At 31.4% G+C, this 20312-nt stretch overlaps 4 protein-coding genes across 9 annotated transcripts; 2 read left to right on the top strand and 2 right to left on the bottom strand.

The window, feature by feature from the left end:
- The first annotated feature begins 1699 nt into the window (after positions 1 to 1699).
- Positions 1700 to 5568, top strand: LOC110629094 (carbonic anhydrase 2). 4 transcript variants are annotated; one of them, XM_021775969.2, is made up of 10 exons: positions 1702 to 1972; positions 2387 to 2509; positions 2837 to 2904; positions 3182 to 3322; positions 3692 to 3740; positions 4023 to 4139; positions 4296 to 4349; positions 4543 to 4628; positions 5051 to 5156; positions 5268 to 5568. In XM_021775969.2, exons 3-10 carry the CDS (start codon positions 2852 to 2854, stop codon positions 5430 to 5432), a joined length of 771 nt encoding a protein of 256 aa, XP_021631661.1. In that variant the 5' UTR covers positions 1702 to 1972; positions 2387 to 2509; positions 2837 to 2851; the 3' UTR covers positions 5433 to 5568. The 4 variants fall into 4 exon arrangements, with proteins under 4 accessions (XP_043805159.1, XP_021631661.1, XP_021631658.1 ...); XM_021775968.2 differs by having other exon boundaries at positions 1704 to 1972; positions 2840 to 2904; XM_043949224.1 differs by lacking the exon at positions 2387 to 2509 and having other exon boundaries at positions 1700 to 1972.
- An 836-nt stretch (positions 5569 to 6404) lies between these two features.
- On the bottom strand, positions 6405 to 7129 carry LOC110630400 (non-specific lipid-transfer protein 8). The gene is made up of 2 exons (XM_021777884.2): positions 6738 to 7129; positions 6405 to 6610 (listed from the first exon to the last, which is right to left on the bottom strand). Exons 1-2 carry the CDS (start codon positions 7079 to 7081, stop codon positions 6601 to 6603), a joined length of 354 nt encoding a protein of 117 aa, XP_021633576.1. The 5' UTR covers positions 7082 to 7129; the 3' UTR covers positions 6405 to 6600.
- A 5138-nt stretch (positions 7130 to 12267) lies between these two features.
- On the bottom strand, positions 12268 to 14286 carry LOC110629066 (2-methylene-furan-3-one reductase). Its single transcript, XM_021775915.2, has 4 exons — positions 13819 to 14286; positions 13308 to 13631; positions 12759 to 12918; positions 12268 to 12616 (listed from the first exon to the last, which is right to left on the bottom strand). Exons 1-4 carry the CDS (start codon positions 14239 to 14241, stop codon positions 12351 to 12353), a joined length of 1173 nt encoding a protein of 390 aa, XP_021631607.1. The 5' UTR covers positions 14242 to 14286; the 3' UTR covers positions 12268 to 12350.
- A 2638-nt stretch (positions 14287 to 16924) lies between these two features.
- LOC110630196 (uncharacterized protein At4g28440) lies at positions 16925 to 19557 on the top strand. Of its 3 annotated transcripts, none has more exons than XM_021777558.2 (3): positions 16925 to 17229; positions 17985 to 18218; positions 18953 to 19557. In XM_021777558.2, the coding sequence occupies exons 2-3, from the start codon at positions 17996 to 17998 to the stop codon at positions 19141 to 19143; spliced, it is 414 nt and encodes a 137-aa protein (XP_021633250.1). In that variant the 5' UTR covers positions 16925 to 17229; positions 17985 to 17995; the 3' UTR covers positions 19144 to 19557. The 3 variants fall into 3 exon arrangements, with proteins under 3 accessions (XP_021633250.1, XP_021633251.1, XP_021633249.1); XM_021777559.2 differs by having other exon boundaries at positions 16925 to 17204; XM_021777557.2 differs by having other exon boundaries at positions 16929 to 17161.
- Positions 19558 to 20312: the final 755 nt, after the last annotated feature.

A 20312-nucleotide genomic window follows, 5' to 3' on the forward strand; every position in this document is an offset into this window, starting at 1 on the left:
CTTTGTGCAATCCCACCTTTTCTTTTTGAGTTCATTAATTTATTAGTTAAAACAACTGTAAAATTGTAAATGGTTGGATATTAGGAATTATGCCCTGAAGACGTTTAGCAATAACTGGCATAATTCTACGCTCTTTTTGTTTAAAAAGAGATTTAAAAAAAAAAAAAAATTGATGGAATTGTATTGAAGCTCATATTTAACTGTACTGTTTGCTTTCCATTTTTTCGGTTTCATCGTTCAGAATCTTATTGAATTTCTGATTATTGCCACTAACTTTGGGGCATATACCGAAGATTTCGAAGAATATTTATAGAAAACTGGTAATTTTTTATATTTTATTTAATTTTTTGTATTTTATTTATTTTTTTTTCTCCATGACAAATTAAAGAAAGTGTTCATTTCATGTGATTGGCTGGTTTCCTATACTTTATCTCTTCCTCTGGGGTCATATGAGTTGGAGTCTTCTCCTGTGGATCTTGATTATTGATGTGAATCAATAGAGAAGGGAAAGCCATTGTTGTTGAACTGACCATTTAAGAAAGCTAAGTGATCATAATCTCTGGAAAAGAAAATTAAATTTTTTTTATAAAATTATGCGTGATTTTATTTTTTAAAAATAAGATTTTAAAGTTAAAAATAAATAGCACTCCAAGGTTTAGTCTGGTGGAAAATGCATCTTGTAGTCTTGAAAGGTTTAAGGGTTGAATCTCCAAATTCTATTTCAAAAAAAAAAAAAATTAAAAATAAATAATTTTTTTTATTTTAAATAAAAATTAATAGAAAAAATTTAAATTAAATTAAATTCAGTTTTTATAAAATTTTGAATTTCAAATAAGAAAATAGAAATGCCACATGGTGTGTCCATATACAAAATTTATAAGTGTTCAAGGATGGTAAGGGAGACTCCAAAAGAATATATGGAGAACACAAGCTTTGGTATATATACGTCATAGTTATGGTTTTCAATCTGTTGCATTGAATTCCAATTTTGTGATTACATGAAATGGAGAACCCAACAATAATTTCAACATCTCAAATAATAATATTGAATAAACAATAATGAAGAAGGGGCAGAAAAGTGTACTTTACATGCAATATTAAAGCTTCATGCAGTTTGTAGTTACAGAGCAGAGCTTTGTCCAACTCAATCTCAAAGCTATTATGAAGCTTCCAATGGAACACACTGCTCCCGGACAAAAAGCTTTTAATCACCTGCACAATGTCATTTTTCATTCACTTCTCGTATGACATTCTCTTTGCAAACTTAACTCAATGGTAAGTATATCAAAGCAAACATGGAAATATTTTTTATATAAATTATAACTAAAATTAAAATATATGAAATTAAATGGATTGAAATTTTTTTTAGTATTAATAATGAGGTTTCAAACCAGTTATTTAAATTAATTTCTAATGAGATTTAGTACGGATTTAGATTTTAAAATAATAATCGAGTTTATAAATAATTTAAATTAATTTCTAATAGGATTTATTAAATTATTATATTACATAAAATAAAAAGAATTTATTATCTCTTAGATTTGAAAGCACATCCAAGAAAAACTGAACCTGAGCATGTGGATATATTTGACAGTTAGTTGAATGAAAGGCTTGAGATGAGTAAGCCTCAGAGTGAGACTAAACAACAAAGAAGCAAAGACCACAACATAAAAAGATTCTCATCTACAAAGATAGATGCTCTTATTATTACCTCTTCTTTCACTTTCTCTAATCCAACTGAACACCCTTAAACTTTTGTCCTTGCTTTTTTTTCACCTGTAAGCTTTTGGCTGCCATTCTTCTTTCCCAACTTTGCAGCCCAATACAGATATATAGGCTTGAAATAAAACAGCTTCTTCTGCATTTACTTATTGAACCTGTTTGGCAGGTGGGAAAGGAAGAGTACTTGGATAGAAACATGGCTGGAAAATTTGGAAAATGTATGATGTTGTGTTGTTCTGGAAAAGTCTCGGTAAGTTGCAAAACTTGAAGCTATCTAATTTTTAATTTTTTCTTTTTTAACGTTTAGTTTAGTTTTGGCCGGCCTCCAGCCCTCCAGTCGATTTCCGAAAAACTTTATTGAAGACGAATGGCTAGTTTCCAATTACAAATAAAACGTTGGAAGACCACATAATCAAAATGAGTTGAATGTAAAAATTCTCTAACGTTTTGTTTGGAAAATTTTCTAGAGGGATGGAAAATAAATAATATTTTCATTTCATTATTTTTCTTTCCCTAATCTGGATTAGCGAAAGCAAAATTATTTAAAATATTAATTGGTTTATTTTATATTAATTCTTTTATTTAAAATATAAGATATTTAATTTAGAAAAAAGAATTATTTAATTTAGCTTTGGTCAAAGAAAAAGTGCGGTATTTATGTCAGGCCTCAACAAGCGAGCTTTTCGTGTGCACGAGTGAGCTCCTTTTAAGCTAATTCTCTTCCCTTCTCAAAAGCCCAACCAGAATCCTCTCAGTCTCGGGCTCTTGCACACTCTCACAGAAAAAGGTCCGTCATAGATTCTTCTTCCACTGCTCATCTACTGCACGCACCGATCCCGATTCCGATTTTCATCCTTTTCGCCTTTCTGATCTTTTCATATCATCATATTTTTTTAATTATTGTTATTATTATTTTGGTTATATATTTACAATTCTTCTGGTTTTTTATCTTCATTTCTGCTGATACTGTTGAATATTTCTGAAACACTGCGTTTTTTATGTAGACTCTGGAATCGATTTAGTTGATTATGAGAATATCTGATCTTAATTACTCAAGTTAAATAGCAGAGAAATTAATTATTTGTTTTGCTCTGGAATTTAATTTCATTATTAGCAGAAGGAAGAAGACATGGCAAACGATTCATACGAGGAAGCCGTTGCAGGACTGTCCAAGCTTCTCAGGTACCTTTGTGTGTGTCCTTTCATCGTCCTAACAAACAAATTCTTACATATATCGAATAATGATTTCATGTCCGTCGTCGTCATTTTGTGGATATTTACTTTTCTCAATCCACCATTCTACACAGCGAGATCTATAGACGCGTTATCGGGTAGTTATGTTACCACGCTGGGCCCATTTAACGAGCGGCTTAGATCACCGCTCCATCGATGGTCCCCGCTTTTAGACAACGATTAACTGATTTTTTTTTTTTTTTTTAAATTCTGATCTCATTTGCAGTGAGAAAGCTGAACTCGGGGGCGTCGCCGCCGGAAAAATCAAGCAGTTGACGGCGGAGTTAGAGGCGGCCTGTTCACATGGCTGTAACCCGTACGACAGGATAAAAAGCGGATTTATCCATTTCAAGACAGAGAAATTTGAGTACGTATTTTCCTTTTCTTGGGTTGTTTGTTGGTGGAATACTGGAATATGCTGTCCTCCCGATCCGTCTCGTGCAATAATTAAATACTCCATTTCTTTCATAATTTTTACAAATTTTTTAAAATTATCTTTAAAATTATTATTTATTTATTTACATTATAATAATATATAAATAAATTATTATAATCTTATTTAATATTATATTACTTTTAAATTTTTTTTAAAAATATCTCTTAATATTTAATTAAATTAAGGGCATGTCCATTTTAGAAGCATGAGTGAACAAAAGTTGAAGTTTGAAAATGATGAGGAGTGAAACACAGGAGCAGCATAATTGGGCTAATAATGGCACTTTGTCTCTTTTCTCAGGAAGGATCCCACTCTGTACGGTGCCCTAGCCAAAGGCCAAAGCCCCAAGGTTAGTGTGCGCACTTCAAAATGATAGCAATTCTAGCATTTTTGTCAACTTGTTTCAATCTTCTTTTAGCATAAAGAAAATTGCAATTATTTCAGAAGCAGTTGTTGAATTACGTCAAACTGTGACTATGGATCGAACTTGAAATCGATAATATATATATATATATATATATATATATATATTGTAATCGCATTAAGCTGGTCTTGATTTTCTTTGTATTGTTTCCGCATGGATCATGGGACATGCACTGATTGAGCTAACTTTAACATGTTACGTATGCAGTTTATGGTATTTGCTTGCTCAGATTCTAGAGTTTGCCCTTCTCATATCCTCAATTTCCAACCAGGAGAGGCCTTTATGGTCCGCAACATTGCTAACATGGTCCCACCATATGATAAGGTTTTTTTAATAATAATTCTTCATTAATCCCTATGCTTCTTTAGAATTCAGAAATCAATTATTCCACAAGTATTCTATTTTAGACAATTAAGTTTGCATTACTTTTTAGGACAAAGTTAATGATATGAAATGTTGACTCCTTAATTAAATTTTCAGACAAAGTACTCAGGAGCCGGAGCAGCTATTGAATATGCGGTGCTGCATTTGAAGGTGAATAGTTAATTAACATTACTCTTCACACATTATTATGTTAATTAATTCTTTTTCTTGGATTATTCATAGTCATGCTGTAATATTCTTTAGTTACTTGAACTGCATATCAAAAAACAATTGATAAAGACAGTAAGTTTTTATTACTTCATCGTCTCCTTATCATCTTTTGTTTGGAATCTTGAGAGGTTAGGTTGAGCATATTGTGGTTATTGGCCACAGCTGCTGTGGTGGGATAAAGGGGCTCATGTCTATCCCAGATGATGGGACCACTGCTAGGTAAAAATTCTCTGTTTTCATAAAAAAAAAAAAAAAATTCAAATAAATTTTTATAAAATTATATACGAATATTTTAATTATTTTTAAATTTTTTGCGAAATTCTTTATTGACTGGTGCCATATTATTGGAGAGGAATCTAAAAAGAAATGGAAAAGCAAGAAATATTGCTTTCCAACAATTCCACTAAAACATCCATAGTTTGCTTTTCTTTCCCCGGCCACGGCGGGTGGTTCTTTACTTTAAGAAAAAGTGTATGGTGATGCCATTTACTAAATTTCCTAATTTTTTTACCACCTAGTATACCTTAAATTATCAGAAAAATTCATGTATATGGATTGGTTTATTGCATATTCAAGGAATCACTTTGTTTTCTTTCTTTCTTCCTTCCTTCTAACTCTCTCGTGCATTTACTAATGTGCAGTGAATTCATAGAAAATTGGGTTCAAATCGGTTCGACCGCAAGGACCATTGTTAAGAAAGGCTGCAGTGACTTAAGTTTTGAAGAGCAATGCCTCACCTGCGAAAAGGCAAGTTAAATTTAGTTTTTTTTTTTTTTAATATCTTTGCCTCAATTATTAATTAAAGATGAATAATCAACATTATTGTGATTAATTAAAGTTGTGAGTGAGAAAATGCAGGAGGCTGTGAATGTATCACTGGGAAATCTGTTGACATATCCATTTGTGAGAGAAGGACTACTGAAGAAAACTCTGAGTGTGAAAGGTGCACACTATGATTTTGTAAAGGGAAGTTTTGAGCTGTGGGATCTTGATTTTAAGGTTACAACTTGTGTAGTTGCATGAGCTCTTCTTGCAACCCTTCTTCTATTTCACATATAAAAGTTTCTTTCTTGTCATAAGATCAAACTGTGCATGGCTGCCTTCATTGTAATTTAATTTCAGTTCATTACCCTATAAAAAAATTTAAATATTTATTAAATCATATTAATAATGCATATATTAGTTTATTGCGGATTCTTTTTTTTTTTTTGAAATGGAAATTAGACATTGGGAGTGTAGAATCTGACACCTCTCGAATTTACACATATACACTTACTATCATATTAAATTAAGTGTATTGCGGATTCACTTTATCGTAGTGTTATAAAAAAAAAAATACTCATTCTTAGTTTACATGAAATTATTATTTTTAAATTTTAGTAATTTATACGACAATTAAATTTTGTGTTCTACAATTCTAATACCAAATTATCATAAATATATCTAATCAAAGTTAGATAAAAGATTATCATAATATAAATTTAATAAGATATATTACTTTAATCAATTTATTATTATAAATATTGTAGTAAAATACAAAACTTTTTTTACTAAAAAAATACAAAACTTTTATTTATGTTATAATGTTTATTATATAATAAAGTTATTAAGCATATAATTTTTAAAAAATTGTTATAGTACAATTATAAAATAAATTGTAGGTAAACTAAATAGTGTATTAACTATTAATTTTATCTAAATATAATAATATTTAAAATTAATAATTTTATATTTTTATTTTATATAAAAGATTTAACTCTAAATTTAGTTATTTATAATTTAAAATTTATGACTAATTTTTTATTATCAATTATTTTAGTTATTATTTTTTTAATATAATAAAACATTGTTATTTTTAAAGTTTTAAATCTTATTAAAAAATTAATACTCATTTATTTTAATATTTATTTTTTAATATATAGTATTAAAATTTTAATTATTATAAATAAAAATTATATTAAAATTATAAAATAATAATATTGGAACTAGTAGACATTAAAAAGAGAATCACACTTCAAAAAAGCTTTTATTTATTGGAGATATAATAGCTAGTAGACATTCCAGCTTATTATATGACAGGATAATAAGCTTTCCAATATAAACATATAAATCAAGTAGAGTCACTCTCTCTTAGCATTCCCAGAAACATACCAAGTAATACAGACAAGAGAATCGACAGACCACTTCGATTTTAACTAATCCTGCAAAAATGAGACAATAAAAAAAACATCATGGTTGGTTAACAAGAAAATATGAAGGAAGTTGTTGTGAGTGTCGAAACAAAAGCGGGAAAAAAAAAAATCAGCGTAATGTGGAAATATATTTTACTTGGAGCAATCCACGTTGGGTGAAACAGTGTAAGGGAAGCTGATCCCGCAGTTGGCTGGAAGAGATTGGGCTAATTGAGCATTTGGATTTATTTTCTGTGCTGCTGTTTTGATGCAGGCGCAAGCAGCCCTCTTATCAGCGGTGGTTGTTGCGGCAGATGCAAGTGCTGAGGCTCCTGCACAGCAAGCTGCAGGTGGTGCCCCACTTCCATTTGTTAGGTATTTGACACAAGGTCTCAGGTCCTTGAGCACATCACTGCATGAAATAGCAGCCTCTGAAGCTGGTGCCAGCAAAAGAGGAAGTATAGCAGAGATGATTAGAATTGAAACCCTTAGAGAGTTCATGGTGATAATCAGTAAGTAGATCTATAAGACTAGTTTGATCATGCTCTTAATCGGTTTTTGCATTTATAGTGAACTTGGGAGGAAAGTATGCTAGTGCAAGAAAGGTGAAAAGAATACAAAAACGCAGTGAATGATTTAATCATTAAAGAGTGCAAGTAATAGAGAAAGATAATAAAAGAGTAAATAAGGCAAGTTAGGTGGAAGTGGTTGATGAGAATTTCTCCTTTTTGTTTTCAAATTATTAGGGGCCAGAACTAGATTTTATTTTCACCGGATGAATCACCTTCAGGGTGTAAACGAACCAAACTGTTCATGAGTTATTCGAAACTCAACTCGATAAAAACTCGATCGAGTTCGACTCATTTTTTAAACGAGCCGAGCTCGAACTCACCTTTTAGACTCGTTTAATAAACGAATCGAGCTTAAACTTAGCAGTATTCGGCTCTGTAACGACCCGGAAATAGGACTACTACCGGCGCTAGGATCCAGATCGGCTTAAAGCCGCCGGGACCCGTAGCAAGCCTAACATATCTCCTGACAACCTGTTTAATCCCATACATGATCCACACATACATAAAAATTTTGAACTTTTACATTCATTCATTCACCAAACTCAACCTGTGCATGTACTATACATCAATATAAACATAAACATTGACCCCTCCTTGGAGTCCTCATCAATACTCCAATGGGTGACATAATATCATAAGAGTTTGGTTAAATTTAAACATTATGAAACATTTCATTAAAAGATCATGTAACCAAAAAGGGATTAACAACATACTAGGGTCAAGCACAACTCTAAACCTCAATGGATATCATTACATTACATTACTGAATTATACTTTACATTTCATCATTTTCATGTCCACTTCTAACTATTACATAGACAAGACTTTACTCTAGCTGACCTCCTGGTCTATCCCGTACCTGCAAACCTGGAGAAATTAGGGAGCGGGGTGAGCTACTAGAGCCCAGTGAGCAGAATAATAAAACATTGTATTTAAAACATGTGATATCATGGAATGCATCACCGCACAAACAATTCACATCACGGATGAACTTGTCACCATTTAGCCCTCTATACAGTCTAATCATGCCAGGGGCATAGAGCAGGCACGCCTGGACTTCCATATCATAACATACATATCCAATAGTGCCGGGAGCGTAGTGCAGGCACGCCCGGACTTTCCCTTACATAGTGCCAGGGGCGTAGAGCAGGCACGCCTGGACTTCCATATCCTATCATCATGTCATAACATATGAGGGCTAATGGATCATTCAACATTCATTCACATCAACAACATAATATGCAATGCACATATTCGTGAATTCTAATGCAAGCACCCTAATATATCTCATGGCATTCATGATGCATAAATCATGCTAAAACTTTTCTTGTTTGCTTGAAACATAAAGAGTTATTCCACTCACCTCTGGCTAGCTCTGACAAGACACTGAAGCAGCTGACTCACTGCTGGGATCCTCGGTTCCTCGGGTCCGAACCTACACAGGTGGACTCAAATGAGGGACCAAACATACATAAACATGACTCTAAAATACTCCTCAAAAACCCCCTAAAACATCTTAAAACAATCATAGAAATCATGCAAAGGAGGGCTGAACAGGGCACTTTCGGCGGCAGGTTCGGCGGCCGAAAGTCCCTCCAGAGCCGAAAGTCATGCACCTTCGACGGCACTTTCAGCGGCCGAAGGTTCCCTCCAGAGACGAAACTCATGCATGTTCGACGGCACCTTCGGCGGCCGAAACTCCCCTCCAGAGCCGAAAGTCACTTTCGGGGGCAGGGTTCAGCAGCCGAAATCTGGCCTCCACAGGCAGGTTCGGCGGCCGAAAGAGCCTTCGGCTGCCGAACCTGGGTCCTCCCAAAGTGGCAGAACCCAGCCTTTCTCATGCATAAATGCCTCCCAACTCATTAAATCATGCATTTTCCTATTCTACAACATGCATACTCAAGCATATAAGCTCCTAAGGGCTTCAAACTATCTTAAACCCCAACTACAACACATCAAACATGCATTTTCAACATACATTGTTCATAAACACACATTTAACCAAAAACTCATCATAAACCTACACATGCTTTTCTACCCCAAGAAACTTCATAAAACTTGCTTAAAACATGAAATGAACTATGGATCTACTCTTACCTTTTGAAGAACGAGAGGAGAGACGATCCTAACTCGGAGATGGGGAGAAATCAACTCTTTGGTCTCCAAGCTTCAAAACTTGCTCTTTTTGTTCAAATATCTTCAAATCAACATAAAGCTTGTTAAAACATGAAAGATCGGAGGAAAAACATCAAAGATCAACCATGGGAGAGCAGGAACTCACCGTGGCCGAAAATAGGGAGAAAACTCGCCCGTTTCGGCCATGGAGCCCTTTTATAGGGACTGCCAGACCACCTTTCGGCAGCCTAAAGTGCCTCCAAAACTCATGCAAGTTCGGCGGCCGAACCTTTGAAACTTTCGGAAGCCTAACTTGCCCCCCTAAACTATCCAATGTTCGGCGGCCGAACCTGGAAATGCCTCCTTGGTCTTTTTATTCAAAACTCAATTTCCTTTCTTTCTTAAAATCATAAAATACATTAAAACATTTTATAAAAACATGGTTTTACCCTTCTAGAGGTTTTCGACATCCGAGATTCCACCGGACGGTAGGAATTTCGATACCGGAGTCTAGCCGGGTATTACAGGCTCGTTTACTCGTGAACAAGCTCGTGAGCAGGCTCATCGTGACTTCTCTATAAAAGGATAACCCTTTTACATTCATTTTTAGTTTTGGGTTCGAGAGATTTCAATTAAATAAAAAATTTTAATTTAGAAATCTCTCGATAACCTTATAATTTAAATTTGTTTATAATTTAAATAAATTTGAATTATATTGAGCTTGTTTATAATATAATCGAGCTCAAATTCGAGTCTAAATAAGTTCAAATTCGAACCTTTTGAATGGAGTTTGAGTTGGCTCGTTAATATGATAAACAAGTTTATTCGAGCTCGAGTTTAATATTTATTTTATGAATCGAGCTCGAGTTTATAAATAAAACTCGAGTCGAGCTCGAAACTCGAGCTTTTAAATTTATTTTCTAATAAAGTTTGAACTTATCAAAACTCGGCTCGATTCGATTCGATTACAGCCTTAAATCAACTAAGAGTAAAATATTTCTAACGAATTTACTCTATTTATAAGAATCAAACACTTGATCTCATTTAAAGAAAAAAAAAATATCAACTCTCATTTTGCACGAATTAAGTAACCAATAAGAGTATTAATAAACCGATATAGGATTCAATAAAATGGTTTCTCTCGGTTGTCAAATGCTTTTTTCTTTTCTTTTTTTTATTTAGTAAGCTATTCAATTAATTACTCCATAAATTAAAGACATTATGCTATATCATTGTGATTTCATATAAATAATCTCATATGGAATGATAAATCAAGATCGGTTGGTTATACCGACAAATATTTTACAAATAAATAAGTGAATTCTAAAAGATATAATTAATTGGCACTTTTTGTAAAAAAATTTTACATAGTAATAGTTTATTATACCATGCTTTAAAAAACTTTTCAAGTAATAGCTTTGTCAAAATCTTAGGTGTAGGGAAAAGAATAATCAAATATTGGAGAGGGAAGATTATGCCTCATGAAAGGATATCTCAACCATCTTGTTGATAAACTTATCAGTAATCAGCAGAAGAAAACAAGTGGTGCATTTGGATTATTGCTTTTATATTTCTCCTATGGTTTGTTCAGCACTTGTTTAATTTCCGATTACTTGCATCACTCAACTTATTTTATATAACTTAGTAAACAACAGGTTTTAGAGACAGAGCATGAGATTTCTTCAGGGTTTGGGTAATTGTGCTGTCATGCAGATGCTTACGTTGCATGTTACAAATTTAAGATTTCCAACTTTCTGTAATTATTTGGGAGATTCGCGCTTTTTTAAAAAGATTAGGTCCAAAATTATTAGAAGAATTTTTTTTGGAATTCCCCGATCATAACAGCCATTTTTGGATTAACTTGGGAATGAATAATCAACCCATTTTTTTTTATTAATGATATAAATATTTGAATATCGAGAGATTTATTATTTAGTTTTTAAGTATTATTATTATTAACAAGTTAGTCTTTACATTTTTCAGAAATCTATTAATTAAATATTTTTATCTTTTCTTTCTATCACGAATTAAAAATAAATAAAGAATGAAAGAGATAATTTTTAAAATCTAATTTTACTCTCAAATAAAATCATTTATTTAATTACTGAATATTGTCATTATTAACAAGTCAGTTTTCATATTTTCAGAAATTTATTAATTTTTTTTTATTTTTTTTAAATCTATTAAAATATTCTTATTTTTTTCTTTATCAATAAAATAGTCATTTTTCCTTCTCTTCAAAAAAGAAGAAGAATCAAAATCAAAGAAGAAGAAAAAAACGAAGAAAGTGTTCAGATGAGTAATTTAATCTTTTATTATATTTTCAACAGTATAAATAAACAGAAAGATTATTTTATTGACGGAGAGAAAATATAAAAATATTTTAATATATTTCTAAAAATGCAGAAACTGATTTATTAATAATAACAATAATCAAAAACTAAATAGAAAATTTCTCTATATACGGTCATGATATCGAAACAAATAAAAATGGTAATGTGATTTTTTATTTTAATGGATTAAAAATAGGTTTTTTTATAAAAAAAAAAATCCAGAAATCTCCGTTGCAAGTTAGGGAATTTTTTCCTAGATAAAATTAAAATGAAGAGATTTTCTAACAACAAATGAGACGGTACGAAAATTTTTGACAATTCATCCTAATAAATTTCCATGGGAAAGTATATGTGCTTGTGAATTGATGACAACGTGTGTGGATAATTTGATACTGAAAAGAGACTTTTATCATCTTGGACTACACAACAAAACTAAAGCAAAATGATTGTAGACCATTATTCACGTAAATATATTTGTGGCTAGCAAATTTAAATTTTTTTAGACACATCTAGTGTAGATGCACCCGTTTAATAAAACGAATTTGATTAAATGCAAAATTTATTGTAGACCGTTATTCACGTAAGCCCAGCCCACCTGAGGAGATCTTCAGCCTAATGGCATGTCTAAAGGTAGAAAGTAGAAACCACCAATATCTGACAGTGGAAGTGAGCATTCAAAGTCTGCAACTCTAATTTTCATTATTCATGTTTAATTTAGTGCATTACAAAATGGCTCTATTTTCTACTATATCATGGAATTGGATGAATGACTACCTTGCCAGTAGCTCTGTTTGTTTCAATGTATGAGAAAGCTTCAGCAACCTGAGAAAATGGGAATGGCCCTTTTGGATCAATCACTGGCTTTATCTTTCCATTCTCCAAATATGGGTTTAGTTTCTTAAGAACTTCTCCTTTGGAAGTCACCACAAATCTAAAACCAGGTGGTGTCACTGCACCTGTTAAGGCCACTACACTTCCCCCTTCTTTCACAGCTTTCACTGCCCTATCACATTGCCCTGTCATTGTTAACATATAAATTAATCAATAAAACTTTGCCAAGCTCTACTGTGAATCACTTGTTATTGGCTACTCTCCCAGTGATAGAGAAACATCAATCCTCATAGCTTTCCAAAACAAGCAGTTAGAGCAAGAACTTACCAATGGCATCATAAACTACATCAAACTTTTCTGGCAAATCTTCAAAGTTCTCCTTAGTGTAGTCAATAGCTAAATCAACACCCAAGCTCTTTAAAGTCTCCAAATTTCTAGTACTTGATGTAGCTGCAACTTTAGAAGCGCCAAACACTTGTTTCGCGAGCTATGCCAAGCAGACGAAGATTTTTACAAACATATTTGCAAGTATGGGAACATGTTTCTTTCTTTTAAAATTGTCAAATAATCATTTACAACATCACATTCATGTTTCAAGAATTTGAGGTTGTTTGCACAATATCACTTCTGGGTCTATCAGAAACAACTTGAATTGAATCAACTCAAACTGCATTAAATGCTTCTAGTGGATTTAAAGCATGTATAAATCTTTCATAACTAATCATTTAAGTTGCACCAAGCTGCAATATGAAAGTCTCCCTTAAAGCAACTTGCATTTAGATAAGAAGCAAACGCAACACAAGCATTTATCTTTCACAATAACAAACAGTCGACTTATGGTATTAGAAGAGAAAAATTGAATCCAAGATTGCATACCTGAATCACTAGGCTTCCAACGCCACCAGAACCATTCAAAACAAGAATAGATTTACCAGCAGAAAAGCCAGTCCTCTCCAGACCCTCATATGCTGTCTCAATAGCAAGAGGAAGTGCAGCAGCCTGTACAAAATCGAGATTCTTGGGTTTCAATGCCAATAACTTCTCTTCCACAGCAGTATACTCAGATAATGACCCAAATTGTTTAGGGCCTTCCAGTGCTTTCTCATTTATGTCACCATATACTTCATCCCCTTCCTTTAGTTCCTTCACTTGACTCCCCACTTTTACCACCACCCCAGCAACATCATATCCTGGAACAGTCTATTTTACAGAAATTTAAAAACCCTTTTAGCTTAATTAGAAATTGAAAAACCAACAGATAATAATCGAGTAAAGAAAATTTATTATTACCCATTTATCTGCTAAGAAACCAGAGGGAAACAAAAGCAATTTGAGTCACATTTCCAAACACAAGCAATTGAAATAGAAGAAGAAGAAAGTGATGTACCGGAAGAGGAGAATCTGTGGCCTTGAACTTGCCCTGCCTTCTCTTGGCATCAACTGGGTTAAGAGCGGCAGCAACAACCTTGATCAAAACCTGATCCTCTTTCACTTCAGGCACAGAAACTTTATCATCAAACTTCAAAACATCCACACCTCCATATTCACCATAAATCCAGGCCTTCATTTCAGAGGGTATGGAAGACACTTTAGTAGCTTGGGTTGAAGCAGGGGCTGCTTGTGAATTTGCAGACACTCTTAGGGGAATGTAAGAGAGTGAAGAAGAAGAAGTAGTTTGCCTAAAAGAGGTGGATTTCTTTCTACTAGCTTCTGGGAAAGTGAGGGAAAATCTCAGAGAAAATGGAAGTGAGAGATTGGTGGAGAGTGAGTGAAAGGCTCTGAGTTTGGGATTTGGGATTGTGGTTTCCATGTTCCCAACTGCTAACGACTTATCTCTTCTCTCTGCTCTGTATATATACATATCCATATATATATATATATATTGTTATTACATTTTTTTAAAACCACATTGATAAAGCTATTAAATAAAGTATTTTTTTTTTGAAAAAAAAGCAATAATAATAAAATTATATTTTTTTAATTATTTACTTCTAATTAAAATTTTAAATTATATGAAAATATCCATGCAACAATTATATGAAAATATAAAAGAAAAAAATTATTACTTTAGCCATGGTTATTTTCTTTGAATAATACTATGCTATGCATGTTATTAATAAAATGTAATAACAATGATTTGTTGGTTATGCACTTACAGGTTTAGTACGGTATGTATATTCAAGTAAATTTGAGAGATCTCGATTCAAATTTTCACTCCTTATTTTAAAAAGAAAAATAATTTGTTGATTATTTTTTTATTTTTTTATTGACTTTTTTACTTAAAATAAAAGAATTTATTTATTTTTTAATTTTTAAAATAAATAAAATTATAGATAATTTTGTATTAACTCATTTAAATTATATTTTCCTATCAAATTAATAATATACCAAACGGAGGGATAGAGTTTGGTCAAAAGTTCAATTTCAAAAGTAATTTTTAATGAAACCAATAAAATTTAGTATCAATATAAATAGAATAGATTTATAAAAGAAGTGAAATGCCTTTAATTACTGAAATAGGGTAAGTATATTTTAAAAAATAATAATTGAAATTTTAATTTTAATTTTAATTTTAAAATATGTCACATTTCATGGTGCTAATTTCTAGATAATCAATTACGAATTAGAATTAAACTGATTAAATTTAAAATTAAATCTGAATTAAAATTTTATATTAGAGGGCTGGTTATAGTTTCTCTTTGTTTCAACTATAATTAAAATATATCGATTTGAACGGGAAGTCCAAATCGATTTCAGTTTATTTTTTATTTTTAAAATGAATTATTTTATAAAATTATATCACTTAAAATTAATATATAATAAAATTAAATAATTAAATAATTAAATTTAAATTTTGTAAAAATTATTTTTTATCTTTAAATGTATATTATTTTATTTTTTATATTATATGTAATATTAATTTATTTTTTATATCATATAAATAGATATATTTTATGAAATTTATTTATTTAATAAAATATATATTCAGTGACTTGCATTTTTTTCTGCATTTCATTTAATTTTTTTTATCTTTAAACTTTTTTAAATTAAAATCAAATTAATAATTTATAATTTAAATTTAATTGGGATCGAAACTAAAATTATAATCACTTTTAAATCAAACTAAAATCGTTAAAAAATAAAATCATCTCAAATTTTTTTAAATCCTACTGTTTTTATTCAATTTAGAAAATAAATCGAATCACAAATTTTAAATGAAAATCAGCCCGTCAAAAGCTTTTATAGTTCGATAAAAATTTTATAATCGTTCAAGATTTTATGATTATTAAATAAGATATTTATGATATTTAAATATAATATTAAATATGACTGTTATAATTTTATTTTAAAATTTTTATAACCATATATAACGATCGATTTTTTCATTATAAATAACTTTCGTTTTTACAAAAATATTAATTTTAATATAAATTGTGTAAATGTTATATAAAACTGTAATATCACTAAAAATATAAATAAATATTTGTCTGCTATTAATACAAAATCAAATAATAGTTATATTAACAAACGTTAATAAATATAATATTGTACCTGTAAAAACAATCATATCTCAATTTATTATAAAATGCCTTCATTAAACTATAACTTTAATTTATCATAATAAATAAAGAAAAAATTACTATTAATTTTTATAATACGTGTCAATGTTTTTATTTTAAAAAATATAATAAAATATTTTTTATATTTTAAAAAATCTACTAATTAATTCGTTAATATTAATTTTAATGATTAAATATTATAAAAAAATTTAAAATATTTTTTATATAAAAAAAATTAATTATTAGATTTTTTAAAAATTTAAGAAATCAACTAATAAAAATTTTAATACTATAGGGATTAAATAATAAAAATAATAAATATATAATAGTTAAAATTAATAGAGAGATTAGTTAATAAATATTTTAAAATATTATAGATATTTTAATGTATTTTTTAAAAATAAATAATTTAATAGTGAGTTTTCATGTATTATAAAAATTAAATATTAATTTTTTAATAAATAATTATTTTAATTCATCATTTAAAATTTAATTCATGAAAAATAATTTACATGACTTTTTTTTATCTAGTATTTAAATATAAATATGTTGATAATTGTTACTTATAGTTGATGATGATAACTATCAAATAATAATTCATAATTGATTTTCCTTAATATATCTTGAATGTTTGGTCGTTTTTAAAGTTTTAAAGTTTATCAAGTATGTAGACCTGTTATTATTATATTCAATAATTAAATTATAAAATAATAAATAATTTGAACGTGAAAAATATAATTCATTATATATATGAAGCGGTTGTTTTAAATGCTAAATTTTATGTTTTTGGCCATTTTCGCATGTAAATCAAAAAAAATAACACTTTTAAGATATAAGCTTATATAAGGATAAGGATAAACTTGATAACTACTAAATATTTATATATTACACTATCCTTATATGACATTTAGATCGGAGGGAGGATAAAGCCATACGAGGTGAGGAACAAAAGTAAAAGAAAAGCCAAACAAGGATCCAGCTTCGAAGCGAAGGGAAGGAGAAGTCACGTGTACGACTAGATCCGACGTTGTTCAATCAAAACATCAATGGTCCCTATTCACTCGTCACTCCTTCACTTCTACCCTTCTAGTCTTTAGAGCCGACCCTTAAACCTACCTTCCTTAGTATATCCATTTAATCTCCTCTCTCTCTCTAATTCCACTTCAACAGGTGATCGTAAACCCTAGCTCCCTCTATTTCAATCTCTTGTCTCGTAATTTGTTTCTCCTTTGCTTCAGGTTATTATTGATTATCATCTTAACCCTAATTACGTCATACGTAGGGTTTTACTTTGTTGTGTTGCTTTTGTCTGTCGTGTATGCGCTTTTTTCCTTTTCGATCCGTTTCCTTAGCCATGAAATTTGGGATTTATTGTGTTATAGATGTGAATAAACGGCGATGATTAACTTGTAATTGTGTGGATTTTTTTGTTTTTATTTTTTAGCTTTTGATTTTTTTCTAAATCCCAAAGCATTTATATTTGTTTTGAGCATTAGACGATCGTAATTCTGGGTCGAAGGCGAGATTTTAGAATTTACTATGCCTTTTGGTTTCTGTTTCCTTAAAGGGTGGGTTGCTTGTGATGTATTTTGGTGTGAATTATTTATAGCTAATGACAGCTTTATGTTTTTACTTTATTGTAGTTTTTATTCTGAGTTGGTTTGCATTGACCTTTGTTTATCGTGGAAGGTTCAATAATCTGATAGTTGTAACTTTGCTGGGGATGCTCTCATTAGATGTTTTGTGTTTTGTGCCATTATACTTGATAGCTTGACTTTCCAAATTTTGAAGTCATTTCAAGTTTCTTGACAGCAAATCAAATGGTTAGCTGTTTTTTGTTTTTTTGGAACGCTGAACTTTGTGTTGTGGGATGGATTATTAGAATTTATGTCTTTGTTGTGGAAGCAGCTGTTTTGATGGATAGAGGGGATTTTTAGCATTTCATTCTTCCATTTTGTCTGTGTTGATCACTTTATTTCTATTGCCTATGTAGGTTTCTTGAAAATGGCTGAATCAAAATCAGGATTGCGAAAGCCTACATTCACCAAGGTTGACCAGCTCCGCCCAGGCACAAGTGGGCATACTCTCACTGTGAAGGTTGTTAGTACAAAGATGGTCTTGCAGAAGGGTCGTGCTGATGGTCCCCAAATGCGCCAGATGCGAATTGCTGAATGTTTGGTAGGAGATGAAACAGGAATGATCATCTTTACAGCTAGAAATGATCAAGGTATTTTCTGTTTCTTGTCTGGGTCTGTATTGAGGTTCATGCACAGAAAGTAATCAAATTTTATGTGAATGTGAAATAAGAAATGTATTTGTTCTAGATATTTAGCATATTGTCTAGGCTTTTTCCAAGAAGTATTGATTGTTCATAGTTCTTGGATTGGTGGTGAGTCTGGTGACCATCCCATTCCCTTTTTATCTATTAACAGATGAATATAAATTTGTTTCAAAGGGCTCTTGCAGTTTTAGCTACATTATGGCAATGAAATTGGCATTGGCTCATGCTTTTTTAGCGAGCTCATATTTCCCCCCAGAATCAGATTGATTCACCTTCATGGACATAATAAAACTAAAGCAGCTGACTTCCTAGCATTTTTACTCGTACATGGTTTTTACACCTGACATTGTAATCATTTCTTGTACTGAGAAATTTTCTTTCCTGATTTCAAATGGGCAAAAAATGCTGGCTGTTGAGTTTTGGTAAAAAAAAAAATGTAATAGGAAGAAATTCTTATATGCTCTGTATTCTCAGAACTTGTGGCGATAGATTGATTGGAGTAAGGCATTAAAAGTACTAATTTTTGAAACTTGACTTTTGAAAGAGAAATTTTAAAATTTTAAAACATATGCAGCTGTGTAAGCATGAATAGTTTATTATTTGCATCTTGAAAAGTGGATTATCCTGCATAGCTACAGCTGTTTTTAGATTGTATAATATTTTATTGCTCTCTTTTTTAGTGGACTTGATGAAAGAGGGAGCTACTGTAACCCTTCGCAATGCAAAAATTGACATGTTCAAAGGATCGATGAGACTTGCTGTGGACAAGTGGGGACGCGTTGAAGTATCTGAACCTGCCAGCTTCAGTGTGAATGAGGATAACAATCTATCACTGATTGAATATGAACTTGTTAACGTTGTTGAAGAGTGACTTATCTGTGCAGTGTTGCCAGCTTCACTAGATGGTGATCTGAGAATAAAAACAACTCCAGCAAAGCAAATTACTGTTACTGGACATGTCTTGTCCAAAATGCATGTGAAGTTCACTTCTAGGAAGAGGAAATCTGGAAGCTATTTCTGCACTAGTTGCTTTTACCTTGACGGCCAATCCAGCACAACCCTTTGATTGGACTTCCAAACAGATGGTGATAGCTGTAAGAATCGATGAGTCAAAGCAGCTGCCTTTAGAAACTTGGTTTGGTTTGTTTGCTACCTATTTTTTTTTTTTGGACAGTAATCGAACTTACGTGCGCTATGTGATCACAGATGTCAATCTATCAAGTGTATGTTGCTGTACTCGGTTGTTATGGTTCTTGAAGCGTTAATCTTTCTGCATTAACTACCATTCTTATGTCTTATTTCTGCGCTTTGAAATTTTACTGGTTGATATTATAATGTCTTTGGTGGTTATTCGATAGTTCGCAAAAAAGGGGTAAATTACTTTTTTTTTTTATTTTTTAGCTGGAATTACAATTTGATTCTCTATGTTTGGTAAAAATCATAATGTCTCTTAATTTAATTGAACTAAATTTTCTGCTTTTCTTTATGAAATGACAAATATTCGGTGTGAGAAACTGCCTTTTGTCCAGCCATGTGTGGGCTTGGCTTCGTCTGCCAACGCAGTGAAGGATGAGATATCTATTTGAAAGCTGTAGCTCTAGGGATGGTGTTCGGACGTTGAGCCTCTTGGCTTGGGCCCGTTGGAGGATAGGGGCTTTTCTTGTTTACTCTGCATCTCTTGGATTTTTTTTTTCCTAAGATAAGCATCCAATGGCAGCTCAAAAGAAAAAAAAAGAAAAAAAGATAAGCATCCAAGACTGATTGGAGGTCCAAGATCAAAACAAATGAGTATAAAGGCCCATGTCCTAAATACATGAAAGAGGCCTCTAGGCCCAATGAAGCTCGACTCAAAAAGAGAAATCGATGGGGGAGATTCTAGCGGTGCGGCTCCTTCTCTGAACAACCAGTAAGAAAAACTCTAATATGGGTGTCATTTGGAGAAAAAAAGAGAGGGGAAGGGGGAGGGAGAGGGCAATAGTATTGTAAAACTATAAACATTTAAGAGCTCACCCTTTGCTACAGACGAGATGGGAGTCTTGG

Source organism: Manihot esculenta, chromosome 13 (assembly GCF_001659605.2).
Source record: "Manihot esculenta cultivar AM560-2 chromosome 13, M.esculenta_v8, whole genome shotgun sequence".
NCBI classification, from domain to species: Eukaryota; Viridiplantae; Streptophyta; class Magnoliopsida; order Malpighiales; family Euphorbiaceae; genus Manihot; species Manihot esculenta.